General features: G+C 38.3%; 1 protein-coding gene across 4 annotated transcripts in view; it reads right to left on the bottom strand.

Moving 5' to 3' along the window:
• The window catches only part of MPP7 (MAGUK p55 scaffold protein 7), a 245426-nt gene that overhangs the window by 165316 nt on the left and 57992 nt on the right, over positions 1-22118 (bottom strand). For all 4 annotated transcript variants that reach the window (XM_037140833.2, XM_037140832.2, XM_037140836.2 and 1 more), the window contains one exon: positions 18929-19095. In XM_037140833.2, coding sequence (XP_036996728.2) covers positions 18929-18965 — 37 coding nt within the window. In that variant the 5' untranslated portion in view covers positions 18966-19095. The remainder of the gene's footprint in view (positions 1-18928; positions 19096-22118) is intronic.

The raw sequence follows: 22118 nt of genomic DNA, 5'->3' as shown, positions 1-22118 counted from the left end.
AAGAATTAGCACAGATAAATGGATAAGCAAAAGGCAGTATATTCATATAACAGAATATTATTTAATCAGGAAAGGGAATGTTCTGATACATGCAACAATATGGATGAACTCTGAAAACATTTCAAGCAGTATACCCAAGTTACTCAAGGCCAACTATTGTAAGCTTCCACTTACATGAAATATATAAAAAAGACTAAATCCAGAGACAGAAGGTAGAGGGGTGGTTGCCAGGCGGTGAGCAGCAGGTAGAGTTATTGCTTAACACAAGAGTTCCTACTTGGGACAATGAAAATGTTTTGGAAACAGATACAAGTGATGTTTGTACATTTTGAATATAATTAATGCTGCTAAATAGTACACTTAAAATGGTTTAAACGACAAATTTTATATCATATACATTTTATCTTAATTTTAAAACTTAACTACATAAGCATCATTAAACGTTGCACTTCTTATAGCCAAAAGTCACACTACTGCCATAAAAATTATAAAATAAGCCTCAAAATGAAAGAGAAATATTATACAATGAATGAAAATTATGAGCAAAACTCATATGAAATGAGTCTGTTGGGCCCTGGCTGGTGTGGCTCACTGGCTTGAGCACAGTCCTATGAACCAAAGGGTCGCTGGTTTGATTCCCAGTCAGGGCACATGCCTGGGTTGTGGACCAGGTCCCCAGCAGGTGAAAGGAAACCACACATTGATGTTTCCTTCCCTCTCTTTCTCCATCCCTTCCCCTCTCTAAACATAAATAAATAAAATATTTTTTAAAAATGACTTTGTTGTATTCTTTGTCCCAGCAAAGACATACATTTGTGGAAGAGTAACTGCTAGCCTATGTCAACAGATATTCCTTACCATTACAGAAAACTACTGATATGACAAGCCAAGACACACTCTGCACCTGTTGGAGCTTTTGTGAGGAAATGCCACTTAGTGATTTTTCCATTTTATCATTGAAAAACACCACAATACACGGAGGGTACTTTTTCACTTAGTCCATAAATATTTTGTGAGCTGTGACAAGGACAACAGTGTACTGACTCAGTTTTTAAAAGCAAAAGTCCTATGTAGAAGAAAGTATACTATTTAAAAAAAAAGAGTTGTACCCAAATGCCAATTTCACACACTGTTTTTTGTTTGCACAAAACAGTCAACCACATGCCTAATAATCTTAATTTATTGTGGAAGGGTACTGTGAAAATATGATTATGATTTCAAAGCCACAGACTATATCTGTTTGAGGGAACTATTTGAAGAAACAAGCAGCAAGTTCAAGATCTTGCTTTTCCACAATAAAATATACAAATTATCAAAGGGGAAAAATGAATGCATTAGCCTTTTAAATGAAAGGTTAGAACAAAACATTTTCAGGACATTGACAATGCCAATAAAGCCCATATCTGTTATTTCTTTTTCTTTTAAATATGTTTTATTGATTATGCCATTACAGTTGTTCTATTTCCCCCTTCATTCCCCTCCACCCTGCATACCCCCCTCTCCCACCATCCCCCCCTTTAGTTTATGACCATGTGGCTCAAGTTCTTTAGATTCTATATTCCCCCTACTATTCTTGCCCTCCCCTATCTATTTTCTACCTACCGTCTATGCTACTTATTTTCTGTACCTTCTCCCCCCTTCTCCTTCTCCCACTCCCCTGTTGCTAACCCTCCATGAGATCTTCATTTCTATGGTTCTGCTCCTGATCTAGCTGTCCTTTTAGTTTGCTTTTGTTTTAGGTGTGGTTGTTAGTAACTGTGAGTTTGCTGTGCTTTCACTGTTCATCTTTTTTATCTTCTTTTTCTTAGGTAAGTCCCTTTAACATTTCATATAATAAGGGCTTGGTGATGATGAACTCCTTGAATTTGATCTTATCTGAGAAGCACTTTATCTGTCCTTCCATTCTAAATGAAAGTTTTGCTGGATAGAGCAATCTTGGATGTAGGTCTTTGGATCATGACTTGGAATACTTCTTTCCAGCCCCTTCTTGCCTGTAAGGTCTCTTTGGAGAAATCAGCTGACAGTCTGATGGGAACTCCTTTGGAGGTGACTGTCCCCTTAGCTCCTGCTGCTTCTAGGATTCTCTCCTACATTTTAATCTTGGCTAATGTAATGATGATGTGCCTTGATGTGTTCCTTCTTGGGTCCAACTTCTTTGGGACTCTCTGAGCTTCCTGGATTTCCTGGAAGTCTATTTCCTTTGCCAGATTAGGGAAGTTCTCCTTTATTATTTGTTCAAATAAGTTTTCCACTGGTGGCTATTCCTCTTCCCCTTCTGGTACCCCTATAATTCAGATGTTGGAACGTTTAAAGATGTCCTGAAAGTTCCTAAGCCTCTCCTCATTTTTTTGAATTCTTGTTTCTTCATCCTTTTCTGTTTGGTCATTTTTTTTCCTCCTTCTGGTCCACTCCTTTGCTTTGAGTCCCAGTTTCCTTTCCATTGCTATTAGTTTCCTGTGCATTTCCCTTCATTTCAATTAGTTTAGCCTTCATATGTTCCTCTAATTTGTGACTAAAATCAACCAATTCTGTGAGCATCCTGATCACCAGTGTTTTGAACTATGCATCTGAAAGTTTAGCTATTTCTTCATTGCTTAGATTTATCAACTCTGGGGCTCTGAGTTGTTCTTGAGCCATGTTTTGATTTGTTCATGCCTGTTACATATGAGGAGTGGAGACTTAGTTGTTCACCAGGGTGGGGCCACCCAGGTCGCTGGTTTGTGACACTGTATGTGGGGGCAGGGTCAGAGAGGACAATGGCAGTCCCCTCTGCCACTTTCTGCTGCTGGGGTCTGCGAGGTCCATCTCACTGGTAGCTCCTTCACCAGTTTATCTGCGTGCTAATGTGTGACTACGATCAGCCCTCAGTGGGTCCGCCACCTTGCGCCCTCAGCAGGTCCAATGCCTTGCGCCCTCAGTGGGTCCGCCCGCTTCTCCACACCTGGGATCCACCCACGGCTGCTGGCGCGCCTGGGTCGTACGCCCCAGTCGGTCCGGTGGATCTTTCCTGCCGGACCCCGCTCTGCTGCTGGCTCTGCCCCTCTTACCGGTTTGGCTGAAGGGTTCATTGTTGTCAGACTTCTGTGCAGTTCAATTTTCTGTGGTTTGGATGCGTTTTTGTTGCTAAAACTTTATTGTTTTTAAACCTGGTTGTACTAGAAGGTGCAGTGCTTCCACCTACGCCTCCATCTTGGCGGAAGTCTCTGTTATTTCAAATGGTTCCTTTAGAGGCGTATCTCCATGATATATATTCAGTAAAGTTGAATCTATCACTTTAAGGGTGAAAACATCATAATTTTGATGTTGAAAATAAGATTAAACTGGATTGCTTAACAAGAATGATCTATGCTGCAAACAACTTGAACACTGGCTGAACATTTTTAAAAGACCTAAACAGAACTTTTTATAAAAAATATATACTTTGTGAAACTTTGAAATGTAATACAAAGGTGTAAAGGAGATTAGATATAGCTCCAAAGTAATTCTTAAAATCAAAAAAAGGTGAGAGTTACTCAGAGAACAGAATCAAAAGGGCAAACAGTATAAATGCAGACAACTGATATGAGCGATGACAGAGAAAGAAAACGTTTTACACAAATTAACTGACATACAAGAAAGAGAACAGAGAGAAAGAGAATGGAGTAGAGGTAGTTTTTGAAAAGATAACAATTGAATATTTTGCAGAATTCACAAAGAGCATGAATATACACGTCCAAAAGCCAAAAGAATTGCAAGCAAGATATGGGAAGAGAAATCCTACCTAGACACATAACAGTGTAACTGCATGCATCCAAAACAAAGCAAAAAAAAATCTTAGAAACAGAGAAAAAAGATACACATTACTTCTAAAAACAGCCTGACAGAGGACTCCTAAACAGCAACTTTAAAGATATCATTTCATCATCTTCTAGCTTTCAGTACACTTGAAAATAATAATGACCAACCTAGCATTTTATGCTTCATAAAAACACATTTCAAGATATAAAAAATCCATATAATTCAATAGCCAAAAACCCTAACAATCCAATTAAAAATGGGCACAGGATCAATAGACACTTCTCCCAAAAAGACACACAAGTGGCCGACAGATACATGAAAAGATACTCAACTTCACTGGCAATTAGGGAAATAAAAATCAAAACCACAGTGAGATACCACTTCATACCTATTAGAATGGCTGTTATGAAGAAAGCAAGTAGTAACAACTGTCGGAGAGGTAGTGGAGAAAAAGGAACCCTCATTCACTGCTGGTGAGAATGCAAACTGGTGCTGCTACCACAGAAAACAGTGTATTTCCTCAAAAAATTAAGAATAGAGTTACCATATGACCCAGCATCCCCTCTTCTGGGTATCTACCCTCAAAATTTGACAATACTTATTCATAAAGATATGTGTACCCCTATGTTCACTGCAGCATTATATACAATAACCAAGACATGGAAACTGAAGTGTCCTTCAATAGAGGACTGGATAAACATGTGGTTCATACATACAGTGGAATGCTACTCAACCATAAGAAACAAGAAACACTGCCGTTTAAACACAGATGAGTCTGAGAATATCATGCTAGGCTAAATAAGTCAGACAGGAAAAGTCAGGAACCTTATGATCTCACTCATATGTCAGATATAAAACTGAAAGCAACAAATGCACAAACAAAACAAACAAAACCTCACAGACACAGACAACAGTATGGTGGTTACCAGAGGGAAAAGAGGGGTTGGGGAGCGCAGTCAAGGGTAAAGGGGTCATATGGATGGGGACAGAAGGAGAGTTCACTGGGGTGATGAACACATAATATGACATACAGATGATGTAGTACAGAACTGAACACTTGCACACTATATCATGTTACTAACCAATGTCAGCCCGAGAAATTTAATTTAAAAAGATTAAAATGTTCAGATACAGTAACAGAAATAGTTTGGTAGCAGTTGATCTTCAATATGGGAAATTCTAAAGATGTTTACTTTGAGCAGATGAAAAATCATTCTCGGTGAAAATGCTGAGTTGTAAGAGGGAAGGTAGAACAAAGAAATTATAATATTTGAAAAACTCTATGTAAGTACTGACAGTATAAAGCTGTAACAATACTATCTTCAAGTTTTTTTAAAAACAGATACTTAAAATACATGACACAATAGTATGTCAGCTGGGAGGGCAGCCGATGGGGTAAAAGTGCTCTAAAACCACTGACAATGAAGGTAGTGATTACGACAGGATTTTATAACAAAAAAAATCATGCTGCAATTCCTAAGGTATTCACTGAAAGAACAAAAACAGAACATATAATTTCAAAACTATTAGATAAAAAATGATAAAATGATAAAAAGAAAAGCTTTAATCAATCAAAAAGAAGACACAAAAGAATATAAAAAGAAACTTAGAAGGGTTAGGACAAAGGGAATTTTAGGGACAGCACAAAATTTGATAACAGATTTTAAATATCTTGAAAATCAGTCATTATGCAGAATCACAGATAGACAGCAGGCTGACAACTCTTGGGGAGAAAGGGCTTATGGAAGGGAAGGATCAAGCAAAAAAGAAAAGGACTCAAGAATATGGGCAACAGCGCGGTGACTGAGGCAAAGAGGGGGTGAGTGACCGTGGAAGAGGTTCTAAGGAGGATAAATGGTGATGGAAAAAATACAAAAAGTACAAATACTGATGACAGCCATTCTGACAGATGTGAGGTGATATCTCATTGTGGTTTTGATTTGCATTTCTCTGATGATTAATGACAATGAGCATCTTTTCATATGTCTAGCAGCCATCTGTACATCCTCCTTGGAGAAGTGTCTGTTCAGGTCCTTTGTCCCATTTTTAATTGGATTGTTTTCTCTAGTGTTGAGTTTTGTAAGTTCTTTATAAATTTTGGATATTAACCCCTTATCAGAAAAATCAGCTAATATGTCCTCCCATTTTGTGAGGTATTTTTTATTTTGTTGATGTTTTCATTTGCAGTGAATCTTTTTAGTTTGATATAGTCCCATTTGTTGATATTTTTCTTTGGTTTTTCTTGTCTGGGGAGAGATATCCGATGAAATGTTGCTATAAGCAATGTCTGAGATTTGCTCCCTATTTTTTCCTACAATTTTTATGGTTTGGGGTCTAACCCTTAAGTCTTTAATCTATTTTGAATTTATTCTTGTGTGTGCTGTAAGAAGGTGGTCTAGTTTCATTTTTCTGCACACATCTGTGCTATTTTCCCAACACCACTTATTGAATAAACAAACAAGTGATGGTAAGAATGTGGAGAAAGGGGAACTCTTTTGCACTGGTGGTGTGAATGCAGACTGGTGCAGCCACTGTGGAAAGCAGTATGGAGACACTCAAAAAATTAAAAATGGATCTGGCCTCATGACCCAGCAATCCCACTTCTGGGAATGTAACTGAAGGAACCCAAAACACTAGTTCAAAAGAACATAAGCACCCCTATACTCATTGCAGCGTTATTTACAATAGCCAAGATACAGAAGCAGCCCAAGTGTCCACCAATAAATGAGTGGATAAAACTATGGGACATTTACACAATGGAATACTACTTGGCCATAAAAAAGAATTTTACGCTTTGCAGCAGTATGGAAGAACCTGGAGATTGTTATACTAAGTGAAATAAGCCAGTCAGAGAAAGACAAATATCATATGATTTCATTCATATGTGATATCTAATGAATAGACTGAACTAACAGGAAAAATAGAGACAGACTCACAGAGAACAGGATGACAGCTAAGTGAGAGAGAAGTTAGGAGGTGGACAGATTGAGCAAGAAAGAAAGAAGACCCTTGCCCTAGCTGGTGTGGCTCAGCAGATTGAGTACCTGTCTGCAAACCAAAGGGTCACTGGTTTGATTCCCAGTCAGAGAACATGCCTAGGTTGCTGGCCAAATCCCCAGTAGGGGGCGTGTGAGAGGCAACCACACATTGATGTTTCTCTCCCTCTTTTTTCCCTCCCTTCCCCTCTAAGAATAAATAAATAAAATCTTTAAAAAGGAAAAAGACAAAGGACCCACGGACATGGACAACAGTGTAGTGATTGCAGAAGGGAGGGGAGATATGGGGACTAAATGGTTAGTAAAAAATACAATAGAAATTTTAAAATAAATAAAATAAAAATAAAAATCAGTTTTTATATTGATTGTACTGCAAATGTTCCAATTTAAAGCAAATATCTTCAAAAAGCTTCAATTATAAGCAAGTCAGCAGAGCTAAATCTATTACATTAGGAATACAGAAAAGTTAAAAGTTAAAGATAAAAAAGGATATATCATGCTAACATAAACAAATATATATATATATACATACCCTAAAAATTTGTTTCAAAGGCTTAATTCACAAGCAAAGTAACCAATCTGTATTCAGTAACAAATTCAAATATATGCAACAAAAACTGACAGAACTACAAGATAAACCACTGTCATAAAGATAAACTTATAAAAATACTTCTCTTGACAACTGAGAATAAATAATAAAAAAGGAATGAAAATACAGAATATATAAATAACTTAATTAAAAAACTAGCCATAATTGGCATATATAGAAAGTTATACTCAATGACTACAAAATATAGTTTCTTTTCAAACACACACAATACTTACTGAAATTGACCATAAAGCTGAACATAAGGTATAAACATATTTCAAAAGGACTGAAAATCAAAAATTTTCAGAATCAAAAATTTCATAATTTAATAGAGAAAATTACCAAAGCCAAAACAGTTTTACATCTAAAAAGACTAATAAAACTGAAAAAACTCTAGCCATATTAAGCAGAGTGGAAAAGAGAATAAAAATTATCAATAGCAGGACTAAGGAAGAAAACATTAACATAGAAAACTACAGACATAAAAGATAGTATTGTGAGCAAATTTTTCCAAAACAAATTTTAAAATTTTAGTGAAACAGACCAAATATTAGAAAAACATAAATCAATAAAATGGCTCAAGAAAAAACGAAAAGCCTGAATAGTCTTATAAACTTTAAAATAAAATTAGTCACCAAAATTCATATTAAAAAGAAAATTTCCAGGCCCAAGCAGCCGAACAGTTCAAACCAGCCTCACATAAAAAGTAATTTCAATTTTTCACAAACTTTCCCACAGAAGAGTTAAGACTCCTCCCAACATACTACACAAGGCCGACATGACCTCATGAAAATCTAATACGTGAAATGAGAAAGGAAAATTACAGGCACTCACTCATAAATATAGATATTAAAATTGTAAATAAAAATGAACAAACCAAATCCAGCAGATTATATTAAAAGGATAATAAATTATGACCAAATTTGTTTTATCCATAAAATGCAACTTGGCTTAACATTTTTAAAAAATGAAATTTGCTATATTGAGATTAACAGGAAGCAAATTATATGACCATTATAATAAATAAATAAAAAGTACTTGACAAAATTCAATGACTAGTCATAACAGGAAAATTGCTGAATCTAATAAAAGACATACATATATGGAGGGAAAAAATGAAACTAGAGCAAAGATGACAAAGAAGAAATGTAGGAATGACTCCTTTTGAGATACAGAACTAAAAACAAGGATGTCAACTCTCACCACGGAGAGTCCACATTGTAATGACGGTCCCAGGTTGCCACCTGTGCTGCCACTGCAAGCACAGGGGAAGGACAGTCTGTACAACGTCATGGTGAGACAACCAGCTATCCTTGTAGGAAAAATCAATTTGGAGTCCTACCTCCCACCTTACACAAAAGTCTATTCTAGAGCATCAAGATCAAACTGTAAAAGGAAAAATAAGTAACTTCATGACTATATGTTAAAGATTTCATTAATTGAACACAGAAATCTGTAACCATGAAGGTACTCAACTAAACTGAAACGTGTAACTTCTGCACATAGAACAGGGGAGGGCAACACATGGAACAAGATGACTAATAACACAGAACACGAGAAGGCAGTTGTCACACAGATAACAAAATTGACAAAGGACTACAAGACAATGCAACAGAAAAATAAATAAAACATTTAATCCCTACATTATAAAAGAAGAAATCTAAGTAGCCAAAATAAAATCGTACTCTACCTCATTAATAATCAAAAACGCAAATTAAAACTACAAAGAACTATCACTACACATCCACCACAATGAGTAGCCAAAACTTACAACTTGACAATAACAAACCATGATGAGGTTATGGAGCCGGCAAGTTCTCTTTCACACTAGAGAAAGTATTGTAAATTAGAACAAATACTACAGAAATGCATGCTTATGTGCAGCAAGACACAGGGAAAAGACTGTTCTCAACAAAACTATGCGTAACTATGAAAAAACTGAAGCACTCCAAATGCCCATCAAGAGTAGAACATGACACAACAATGAAAACTGAACAAACCACAGCTAAACTCAGCATGAGCCATCATACAACACTGAGTTTTTAAAAAGGCACAAACGAATACGTGGCATTTGGGGGCTGTCATTAAAAATGAAGATAAATTTGGACTTCCGCCAAGATGGAGGCATAGGTGGATATGCCGTGCCTTCTCACACAACCAAGATTAGAGAAAACTAAATATTAGCAACAGAAAACACAGCCAGAACACGGAAAATTGAACTTTTCGGAAGTCCGTTAACAACAAATTCTTCAGCCTGACCGGTAAGGGGCGAAACCAGCGGCTGGCGGAGCAGGGTTGCACAGGAGGACTCGGCCAGACGCACTCAGGCCCGCGGAATCCAGGTGCAGGGTCAGACCTAGTGAGCGACCCAGCGAGCAACCAGGCGAGCGACCTCAGGGGAGACAGCCGGGCCGGGGGCTGCGTGTTGACTGAGGTCGCGCATTTGTGCGAGGGTGGACAGGCGAGGGAGTGGGCGGTTGGACTGGGCCGGCAGGTCCCCACGGCAAGCTGCAGTGGAGGGCGCCGCCATTTCCCTGCTCTGACCCCACCTCCACATACAGCGTCATAACCCAGCAACTCTGAGTGGCCCGGCCCAGGTGAACCACCTAAGGCACTGCTCCTCCGCACCCAGCTGTGAGAAGCGGCAGAGGGCGTCGCCATTTCCCCGCTCTGGCCACGCCCCCACATACAGCGTCACAACCCAGCGACCTGGGAGTCCAAGGCGCCACTTCTCACACTTAAAGGGCCCCAACAGACCAAGAATGGCGCAGGAGGATCTCAGAGCCCCAGAAATAAATCTAAGCGATGAAGAAATAGCAAAACTCACAGACGCACAGTTTAAAAAATTGGTGATCAGGATCCTCACAGAACTGGTAGATTATACGGACAAATTAGACAAACATATGAAGGCGAAACTAATTGAAATGAATGGAATTGCACAGGACACCAATAGCAATGAAAAGGAAACTGGGACTCAAATCAATGGAGTGGACCAGAAGAAAGCAAATAATGGCCAAACAGAAAAGAGTCAAGAAGCAAGAATTCAAAGAAATGAGGAGAGTCTTAGGAACCTCCAGGACATCTTTAAACGCTCCAACATCCGAATTATAGGGGTACCAGAAGGGGGAAAGGCACAGCCACCAGTGGAAAACTTATTTGAACAAATAATAAAGGAGAATTTCCCCAATCTGGCAAAGGAAATAGACTTCCAGGAAATCCAGGAAGCTCAGAGAGTCCCAAAGAAGTTGGATCCAAGAAGGAACACACCAAGACACATCATAATTACATTAGCAAAGATTAAAATGAAGGAGAGAATCCTAGAAGCAGCAAGAGCTAAGGGGACAGTCACCTACAAAGGAGTCCCCATCAGACTGTCAGCTGATTTCTCAAAAGAGACCTTACAGGCAAGAAGGGGCTGGAAAGAGGTATTCCAAGTCATGAAATCTAAAGACCTACAACCAAGATTGCTCTATCCAGCAAAACTTTCATTTAGAATGGAAGGGCAGATAAGGTGCTTCTCAGATAAGATCAAATTCAAGGAGTTCATCATCACCAAGCCCTTATTATATGAAATGTTAAAGGGACTTATCTAAGAAAAAGAAGTTAAAGAAACATGAACAGTGAAAGGACAACAAACTCAGTTATTAACAACCACACCTAAAACGAAAGCAAACTAAAAGGACAGCTAGATCAGGAGTGGAAACATAGAAATGAAGATCTCAAGGAGGGTTAGCAACAGGGGAGTGGGAGGAGGAGAAGGGGGGAGAAGGTACAGAAAATAAGTAGCATAGACAGTAGATAGAAAATAGATGGGGGGGCAAGAATAGCATGGGAAATATAGAATCTAAAGGACTTGAGACACATGGTCATAAACTAAAGGGGGGGTGATGGTGGGGATGGGGGGTAGGGTGGAGGGGAATAAAGGGGGAATAGAACAACTGTAACAGCATAATCAATAAAAAAATTAAAAAAAAAATGAAGATAAATTTAACAGGCTTAGTAGGAATATAGTCACGTAGTAGAATGCAGTTATATAGCTCATTATTGTAGTTCCAAAAGGAACTGTTAAAAACAAACAAGCCCACACTGATGCAGGTGTATCAAAGACGCCAAATGAAAGAGCTCCAGTGGCCACAGTGGAACGACAAGAGAAACAAAATTAAGTAGCACTTTATTCCAAGTATGAACAAACATCCACAAGCCCACACAGATATGAATAAATGAGTGAGTAAATTAATAACTAGGAGAGAAGAGACCAAGATCGCTAAATAACAATCAGATAGTTCACCCTAAAGGAGGGGGAGCAGAACACACTACTCTGTTAGTGTGGGCACACTCAGAGAACTCCTTCCAAAGAGGACTGTATGGAAGGGGTGGGGAAAGAGAATAGCTTTACAGTACAGAAACCTGACAAACACTACTTCAGCCAGCTCATACACATCAACAGTCATAAATCAAGTTGATAGCATGTACACTTAATATGCTATGACAATGGCACTTTTTTATTACATTTTATTGATTATCCTATTATACTTGTCCCAATTTTTCCCCCTTTGCACCTCTCCACCCAGCAATCCTGATTCCCTCAGAAAATCCCCCCACCATTGTTCATGTCCATGGGTCATGTGCATAAGTTCTTTGGCTACTCCATTTCTTACTGTAACTTACACCCCTGTGGCTATTCTGTAACAACCTGTTTGTACTTCTTAATCCCCTCACCTCTTCACCCATTCCCCCAAACCCCCTCCCATCTGGTAACAATCAAAAACACTCTTCTATATCCACAATTCTGTCTGTTCTTCTTGTTAACTTAGTTTGTTTTTTAGTTTCATTTTTTGATAGATATGTATTTTTGCCATTTTATTGTTCATAGTTTTCATCTTCTTTTTCTTAAACAAGTCCCTTTAACATTTCACATAATAATGGTTTGGTGATGATGAACTCCTTTAGTTTTTTTCTTGTCTGGGAGGCTTTTTATCTGCCCTTCAATTCTAAGTGATATCCTTGCTGGGTAGAAAAATCTTGGCTGTAGGTCCCTCCTTTTCGAGACTTCGAATATTTCTTGCCCATCCCTTCTAGCCTGCACAGTTTCTTGAGAAGTCAGCTGACCGTCTTATGGGTACTCCCTCTAGGTAACTAAACGGTTTTCCCTTGCTGCTTTTTAAGGTTCTTTCTTTAACCTTTGGCACTTTGATTGTGATGCATTTTGGAGGGGGCCTCTTTGCACCCATCTTGTTAGGGACTCAGTGTACTTCCTATTTCCTTCACCAAATTAGGGAAGTTTTCTTTCATTACTTTCTCAAATAGATTTCCAATTTCTTGCTCTTTCTCTTCTCCTCTGGCATCCCTATGACGAGAATGCCAGAACGCTTGAAGTTGTCTCAGAAGCTTCTTACATAATATCCTTGTTTTTCAGGATTCTTTTTTCTTCTTCCTGTTCTGATTGGTTGTTTTTTGCTTCCTTAAGTTCCAAATCATTAGTTTCTGTGGAGATTTTTTATGCCGCTGAGGTCCTCACTAAGTTCCTTAAGCATCCTTACAGACAGTGTTTTGAACTCTGCATCTGGTAGATTCCCTATCTCCATTTTGTTTAGTTCTTTTTCTGGAGTTTTGATCTGTCCTTTCAGTTGGGCCATGTTTCTTTGACTCCTCATTTTGGCAGCCTCCACATGTTTGTTTCTATGTGTAAGGTAGAGTTACTTTGACTTCGTGTCTTGGTAATGTGGCCTAATGTAGCAGGTGTCCTGTAGGGTCCAGTGGCACAGCCTCCCCTATCACCCAAGCTGGGTACTGGAGCTATACCCTTCATGTGGGCCGAGTACACCTTCCTCTTGTAATTGAGACTTGATTGCTGTTGGCAGGTCAATGGGAGGGACTTATTCAGGCTGGTCAACTGCAAGGACTGGTTGGGACCACTGACCACCAACCTCTGCCCTCTGTGGAGAATCAGCTCTATGGGGGAAGGATGGTGGTGCTCTGACATGGTCTGTAGCTATGCACTGGGTGCACTGGCTCTGGGGTTTCCTGAGTGATGCAGGCCAAGGTCAGCCACGACCTGTATTTTGCCTTGGGCACCCTACCTGGGCTATAAAGCAGTCTGAGACGGCTGCTACTTGTGCTGGACTTGGAGATTCCCAGCCAAAGCCAAGCTGTGAATCTAGGCTGGCTGCTGCTAGTGCCAGGCCTATAGCCACTTAGTAAGAAGTACAGGGGACTGGGAACTCATTGAGGCTGGCTATTGCATGTTTGAGAGGATTTAGGAAGTTGGGAAGCATGAATCAAGACCAGCCATTCATATGGAAAAGCAGCTTAGGTGGGAGAGAGTCTGTAGGGATCTCCATGGCAGTGCAAACAGTGTCAGCCAGGTTGATGGAGTCAGATATGGCACCATCCTGCCAGCTATGTGGCTCTCTGGAGGGAGGGCTCAGAAAAGGGACAAGAACCTCTGCCCACCCTTCTGTCCTCCAGCTCTTGCCTTTCTCCCTGTATGCTACTGGTGCCTTTTAATGTGCTACCCCATTAGTGGAGCTCAAAGGGAGTGAGTCTAAGTTCATGTGTGAGTTAAGAGAAACTGCTAGGGACTCCAGAAGCTTCTGCCACCTATTCAATCCCCACTGGTTTTTGCAGCCAGAAATTATGGGGACTTATCTCCTAATACTAGAACCCTGGGCTGGGGGGCTAGTGTGGGTCTGGAACTCCTTGCTCCTGAGATATCCCTCCCAAATTTTTATCCGCCACACGTGGGTGTGGGACCGGCCTGTTCTGCATCTCTGTCCCTACCACCAGTCTGGATGGATGTGGTTTTTTTACTTCCATAGTTGTAGACTTCTATTCGACTTGGTTTCTGATGGTTGTGATTGATGGTTGTTCTATATTTCAGTTGTAATTTTGATGTAATTGTGCGAGGAGCCACGTTTACCTAAGACACCATCTTTGTGGAAAGTCGGCAATATTACTTTACATCATACAAATTCCAGTAGAGGGAAATTCTACAATGCACCTGACCAGGACTCCTGGAAACTGTCAAAGCTATCAAAAACAAGGAAAATTTGAGAAACCACCACAACCAACAGGAACCTAATGTACAATGACAACTAAATGTAATATGAAATGCTGGAACAGAAAAAGGGTATCAGGGAAAACCTGAATAAAGTACACATTTTAGTTGACAACAATGTATCAATACTGATTCATTAATTGAAATGAATGTAACAAACTAATTATGATGTTAATAATCAGGGAAAGAGGATGTAAGGTATATTGGAAGTCTTTGGATGTACGGTTATAGAAGTCTTCTCTATAACCTTTCTATGAGTCTGAAATTACTCAAAAATCAAGTCCATTAATTTTTTTTAAAAATAAGATCAACCTATTGAGATAGCCAAGAAAGAAAACCCAGAACATACGCACTGCTGATGTATGAAAGAGGGACTAGTGCAAATTTATGATGAAAGAATAGCCTCTTAAATAAGTGATGTTCATGTGCCTAACTACATCACTGCCTCACTTCGCATACAAATTACAGTTGGCCTAAAATTCCAAATGTGAAAATCCAAATTTTTTAAAGCACTAGAAGAAAAACCCTAGTGAATATCTTCATGAAAAAAATGGTCACCCTCTTTTCAATGGTCATGAAAAGAAAAAAAGCATTAACCACTGTACAGAAAAGATTTTCTCTACATGAAAGTTTTCAACTTCTACAAAAGAAATTATACTATTTAAGAAAGAAAAAAAGGCCCTGGCCAGAGTGGCTTGGTTGGTTGAAGCCCTGTCCCATAAAATGAAAAGTCGGGGGTCCATTTCCTGATCGGGACATGTGCCTGTGTTGAGGGGTTGGTCCCCAGTCAGAGTGCACGTGAGAGGCACACTGATCGATGTTCCTTGCATCTCTCTCTCTCTTTCTCTCAATCCCTCTCTCATTTTCACCTTGCTGCTCTCTCTAAAAATCAATAAGCATGTCCTCAGGCAAGGATAAATAATGATACCATTATAGTAATAAAGGAAAATGGACAAATGATTGGCCATAAGTAATGATATACAAACTAAAATGACCCAAAGGATTAATATATAAAATGCAAAGGGGGAAATTCTGCAAATAAATAAAATAATAAAGCAGCAGAAAAATGGGGAGAAGATATAAATAGACAATTCAAAGAGAAATAAGTGGCCATTAAATAAATGGAAATATGACCAATGTCAGTAGAAATGCACATTTAACACTTAAGACACCATGTTTTCCCCAGCAGATTGCTACAAAAAAATATATAAAACTGGCAGTATTGAATATTGACAAGAATGTGGGAGGAAAGATCTTTAATGCAGTGCCAATAGATTAAGTGGTTTATCCACTCTGAAAAACAATTTGACAATGTCCATTAAATATGCACATCTTTTCTCCCAAAATATTACAAAAGGTTCAAAACCAGGGTTTTCACTAACAGTAGTCTGGTTCCCTATACTATGGAAAACAACACATTAGCTTAAAAAGTGAGGCAGATCTACACATGTCTGTAGAGACACATCCGCACACACACACCGCTCCCGTGAAATACCTCCCCAGGATACATGACTTGGTATAGAAAGTTACAACACAATCCACAGAGTATGATAGAATCTGTGATTTAAAATTTTTTAAAGGCATAAAATGACACACTTATGTACATATTCATCTAAGTGCCCAATGTACAGAAAACTCTTGAAGGATGCCCCTCAAACTGAGACAGAAAATGAGACTAGGGGAAGGGTGGTAGTAAGAGTCCCATCCTTTTTTATCTAGGCATCTCTGACAATGAGAATGTTTTTTATGTATTACTTGTGTAATTAAAAATTGCTTTGCTTCATGAAGTAAGCAGGAAGAAGAAGTAGGAAAAGTTTGACACTGAGAGTACCTTCCCACAGGAGAAGTGTGCACTCTGTTAGCCGGTGCCCTTCTGCTGCAGCTGCATCTGCCTGAGTTAGCTTCCTATCGCTGTTCCCCGGGAGACCTGGTAATGGGAACGGCAGCAGCAACATTGCTAAGCAACACTGCTGATGGTACACATGACCCCTGACTGCTAAACAGCATCTGGTCTGCGAGAAACTACAAGAAAACCATTACCATCTGACGGGTACAGTGTACTTCGGAGCTTCCCTAAATGCGGCGACTCTTGGAATAAGCATGTCTTTTCTCTCTGACTCAAACCTGGTTGGAACATACGGTCAAAAATATCACAAAAGCAAGGGTGAGTCACACAGGCATTTGAGATTTGACCAAGTGAGCCAGCTATGTGTGGAAAAGTCCTTTTCAAATTCTAAATAACCTATGCTACTTTTCATGACTGACAACTAAAACTGCCTTATAAACTATAAACTCTCCACTTTGATCATTCCCTGAGTTAGAGGTAAGCAATGCTATTTTGTGTTCTTAAACTAAGATGTTTTTGGTGAATACCAAGGCATAAAACTTATATTCATTACACAATTGTAGTAAATTTATGATTCAAATAAATTTTATCTATAATTTCCCAAACCACTATGGAAAGTTAAATCATTCATTTTATATAGTACAACACAATGTGGGGCTATATAAAAAAATTTCCAAAGAAGCTGGCTCCCAAGTTATGTCTTAAGAAAAAAGATTTTTATGTAACTTAAAAATCGAAATCACCCCCGCAAAAAACAACTAAACCACAGTGTAAATCAAAGTAGGGAAAAACAAAACATTCTTGATGGATAAAGATGAGGCAAAACTTGCCAAAATATAAGTGTAAATATGCTTTAAATAGCAAAGAATGATATTTCAAACACTGCAAATGAAAATGCCAATGTAACATCATACAACACAAAGTCAAATCTGTGACTCAGCTTTACAAATATTATGGTGCCGGTAACTGTCCAGCATGAGACAGTGTTTCATCTGGCTTTAGAATGCTATTAACAGAACCAAATTCAGAACGGTCAGTGCAATACACAGAACTTTCTTTTTAGTCACACTCTAGTCAACCACTGCTTTTGTTTATTCTTTTTGTTACAAAATCATATTTACTGTGGAAAGTACAGAAAAATTAACGTAAGTGTAAAAACTGGGTTACCCACAGTCCTATAATCTAGGACAATGACAGTTGACATTGGTAAGTATCCTTCCAGTTTTCTTTTTTTAGATTTTCTTTTTTTGTTGTATTTTTTTTCCATTACCACGTATCCCCCCATGCCCTCTTCCACCTCCACCTGCCCCCCCACAACCACCACACTTGTTTTGAGGGCTCCTTACAGTCCATGACATAGCTCATCAACCCACTCAACATTCTATTTTAATAGTTCTAGGAATAGTCCAGAAATCTGCATTTTTTAACAGAGCTGATTCTGGGGAATCCCAGTACACTTCAAGGGGGAACAGACCACCCCACCCCACCTCCGGAATCAGGTCAGAAAGAGGGGATTTCACATATACTCATAGGCATGAGTTTTCCCTTTTGGGGGATCTTTATTCTAAGTATCACTAAATCTTGCAACTGATAATAATAAAGTGAAATACTGTAGTAGAACAACAAAAAAATAAAAATAAAAAGTAAAGTGAAATATGTCTGTTTTAACTGAATCCCTTAATAACATACTGCAATGTCAGAATAGTTTTTACCTCTCGCCCCAGAAAGAAAGAAAATGCAAGAATGGGGTAGTGATAATGTCTTATTTCTTAAAGAAAAAAGCGAGACGTCTAAAGTAAGTATGGCAAAAAACCCGTGTCTGTTATTAAACCTGAGTGAAGGTTAATATGAACATCGCCGCACAGTGGTTCCCCTCCACCTGTGGTTTCACTTTCCGTGGTCAACCATAGTCCAAAAATACTGAATGGAAAATTCCAGAAATAATTCATTAGTGGTAAAGTGCCCACTGTTCCGAGTATCGTGATGAAATCTGGAGTCACCCCTCTCCGCCCTGCCCCGGACGTGAATCACCCCTTGCCCAGTGTTCACACGCTCCCTCTCCCCACCGGGTGGTCACTTAGCAGTCCCCTCAGTTATCAGACTGACTGTCACAGTCCCACAGTGCTTGTGTCCAATAACCCTCATTCTACTTAATAGAATGCACGTAACTTTTACTACAGTATGTTGTTCTCTTTTATTAGTAGTAGTTGTCCATCTCTTACTAAGTCTAACTTATGCATTAAACTTTACCATAGGGATGTGGCATAGGGAAAAACACAGCACCTATACAGCTTTGTCTGCAGTTTCAGGCATCCACTGGGGGTCTTGGACTCTATCCCCCACAGATAAGGGGAGACTACATTGTTTCCCACCCTTTTCTGTAAGTTTAAAATACTTAAAAAGAAATGTAAATACATAATGTTATTCCAAAAGGCAGTGCAAGAGGAGCAGCATAAGCCACCACTACCTGGAAGCGGCAGTCAGCGCCCTTTGGTAACTTTGACCTTAGGAGGATACATTGATTCCATGCCCCGCGTCTTGGTAGCAGAACAACATGCATGACCGGGTTACGCTTGCTTCAAGCAATGCTGTTTTTCACTGTGAACAAGAACATTTAAGTAAGGATGGAAGGAAAGCGCCCCTCCCCTCTCAGGTTCACATACCTGTGTCACTACCAGAGCCTGTTGACAAAGCTGGCATGATGCAGCTTGCAGGCTGGACTCCACGCTCCAAACAAATGCTCTCGGCTCAGAAGGCCACAGGGAATTCAAGCTCAACGGCCTGCAGCCACGCTGTCTACCAAGATTTATATATATCGCACAGGCCGTTTCTACAAAGAAAAAAAAACAGTTTAAAACAAAAAGAAAGATTACTCAACTGCAACGTTCTGTAACTAATTCATATTCCAACACACTACCAGAGAGACCACAATTCTTCAGAATTTTTTCTACGTGTTACATACAAATATTAAGTGTGAGAGTTTTCCATTCTGATGTGAAATTTCTAATTAAAAATATAAAAGTTCTTCATGAATGTACTGAGGCTTCCTTAAAAGAGTTTTACTGTTAGTTTGAGGACTGATGAATGCATAGATAGAAAACTTAAAGATGCTTTTGTAAGCCAATGCCATTTGGAAATTCCTTCCCGCTGTTAATCATTAATTCTAAGCTAAATTTCTAACATAGAATAGAAACTATAAATTGTTGACAACTTATAACTACTTGTTATTTTTAAAAAGAGTTCATCCTAATATGACAACTGCAAAGATCTATAACTAAAAACTGCAAGTAACCTTTGCAAGACTAGTAGAATTGAAGCAAGTTATTATATAGATTTACAGAAGTGCTAAAATAATCTAAAGTAGACCTAACAATCAAAATTAATATACAAAAATTATTCCTTTAGTAAAAACTAAGCTTCAATGTATCTTGGAAAATATCAATATTTTTCAACAATTATTTTAACTAATGTTCATCCCAAAATATATAGTAAAGGAACAACTATATATAGCAGCCAAGAGCAATTACTCTAGAATCTGGCCTCAACTCTGTGATCTGGGAGAGTAATTTAATCTCATTAGGCCTTAAACTCCTAGTATGCAGATGAAGATAACAGCAATTTAAAACTGTTTGATAATTAAGTATGATAAGGCCCACAACTCAATACCTGGCAAGCAAACAATAAGGACTGGCTATTACAACCACGGGAGTTAATACAGGTAACGACATTACAAAGTGTGAACATAAAAGAAAGTAGCAAGATTAAAATCTACATTGTCCTGACACCTAGAAGGAGACCATGTGGTTTAACTTTAGACCACTGCTGCCTAATAACAGAAAATACGCTGCATTTGCATTTTTTAGAAATCAAAAAAGAGCCAAACAATGTGTTTAAGTTCATTTTTAATGCATTTTCCCCAGTTCTCTATAAAGCAAATTCAATAATTTAAAAGCATATTTTAACATGTATTAACAGAAAAAACAGACATTGTAAACACTGAAAAACTGCCTCACGTCAATTCTAAAGCCTTTAAATTGATGATTCGTATTACAGAATAATAAACGAGCTTGCCAAATCTCACTGGAAAAAGTCCAAACTGTAAAATTCTATTAGAGCCTTCCAAATTAGCTTTTTAATTGTCAAAGTGAATGTTCATAGGAAAAAATTCACATCAAATAGACTACCTTAGACCAGACTATCTGGTGCAATGTCTTCAATTTTGTTTTCTATTACTACAAAAGAAGACAGAGTTCAAATATGCCTCTAAATCCATATGGAGAGGAGTGTTAATTAAAATGAGGGCAGTAACTTTAAATACCATATAAAAATATAAATCACTAAGTTAGAAATGAAAAAATGAGAGGAAAAAACATAGCAAGGTTTAATTAATGAATGTTTCTGAAGCTGTTTTCTCCAATAATTTTAAAAGGCAACCCCGCTTTTATAAATTATTCTAACAATCTGGATTAAGAGTCAACTACATAAAAGTGCTCCTAAATTTAAACACAAAGAAAGTAAAAAACAGACCATAAATAATTTTAAAAACGCATTCAATTAGTAAATTTTTGTTTTGCTGCTAAGAAAAAAAGGAGAAGAGGCTTAGAATTTGTCAAGTGTATCCAGGCACATTTCTACCATTAGGGCCGTGTGTGTGTGTGTGTGTGTGTGTGTGTGTACACAGGCAGGTGATTATTATGTGTGTCTGTCTGTAAGCTCTTCATGCCGTAACTTCAAATTTGTAGGGTACAGATTGCCTAACTACAGAAATACATACACCATGGAAACTAATTTCTTCATCTCTTAAAAAACATACAATGTTTCACTTTTATGAGCCACAAACACCATATACTAAGCAAATTTATGCTTATATCAAACATTCTATTAATACTAAGACAACCCTACATTCTATATCAAAACATCCTTCGGAGTTGATATTGCTACTGTATACATATACCCCATATATGTACAGCCTTAGCATTTCTTTTTTTATTTCATAATGAACACTCAAGGTTAAATTTTTCCAAAGTCATATATTTAAGAAATGTAGGCTATAATGTAATCATCTTCTCAGAACATATGTAAGTACAATAAAAAATAAATGGTTTGATATAATCCCTACCACTAAAATGTTCAAGATTTTGTAAAACAGAGCAGAGTTGCTGGGTTTAAGTTTCAAATTGAGCTAAATTATTGTAGTAATCATGGGGTTTTTAGCTAAATTTATTGAAAATGCATCGGAATTTGTCAGAACCCAGCCATAATTATCACTGACTGTTGTATGGAATCAATTTTCTACAATGCAAAAATACCAGCTGTTACAGTATGTCCTGAGAGGGATTACCGAATATTCTTAAATTGAAGTTCAATCCATCTTTCCATAAAAGAGAGAGAGCCAGGAACATAACAGCGGTATCAAGTGCACCTGAAGCATTTACAATACCCAACAGAACTATTACAACCCTCCTTTAAAAAGGCTTATTTTTGAAATTTCATTATTCCAGTTGTACCTTGCTTCTATATATCACACTGTATCAGGTTCTTCTGGCACCTATCATGTGGAAACAGTGAAATATGTGAGTGTCTACGAGCTTACAATGTCCGATTTCCAGCAACCAGGGGTAACCCTTAGGGCTCCTGTGGCATTCATGACACCTAGTGGTCAATTTCAGGAGTGCAAGTGTCTGCAGCAGTTTTCTGTTTGCAGTAAAGCAAATACTGTCTTAATTGCACCTAGCGAAATAGTTATCAGCAAAGAAAAAAATGCAAACACACACAATTAAAGAAACGCACCCTCTGCCTGAGTGTCTCCTCTCCTGGCAATACTCACTACACGACACTACTTCATTTCTGACC

Source organism: Artibeus jamaicensis, unplaced genomic scaffold (genome assembly GCF_021234435.1).
Source record: "Artibeus jamaicensis isolate MK-2021 breed Jamaican fruit bat unplaced genomic scaffold, CSHL_Jam_final contig_867, whole genome shotgun sequence".
In the NCBI taxonomy this organism is placed as follows: Eukaryota; Metazoa; Chordata; class Mammalia; order Chiroptera; family Phyllostomidae; genus Artibeus; species Artibeus jamaicensis.
This window is presented reverse-complemented; position numbering and strand designations above follow the sequence as displayed.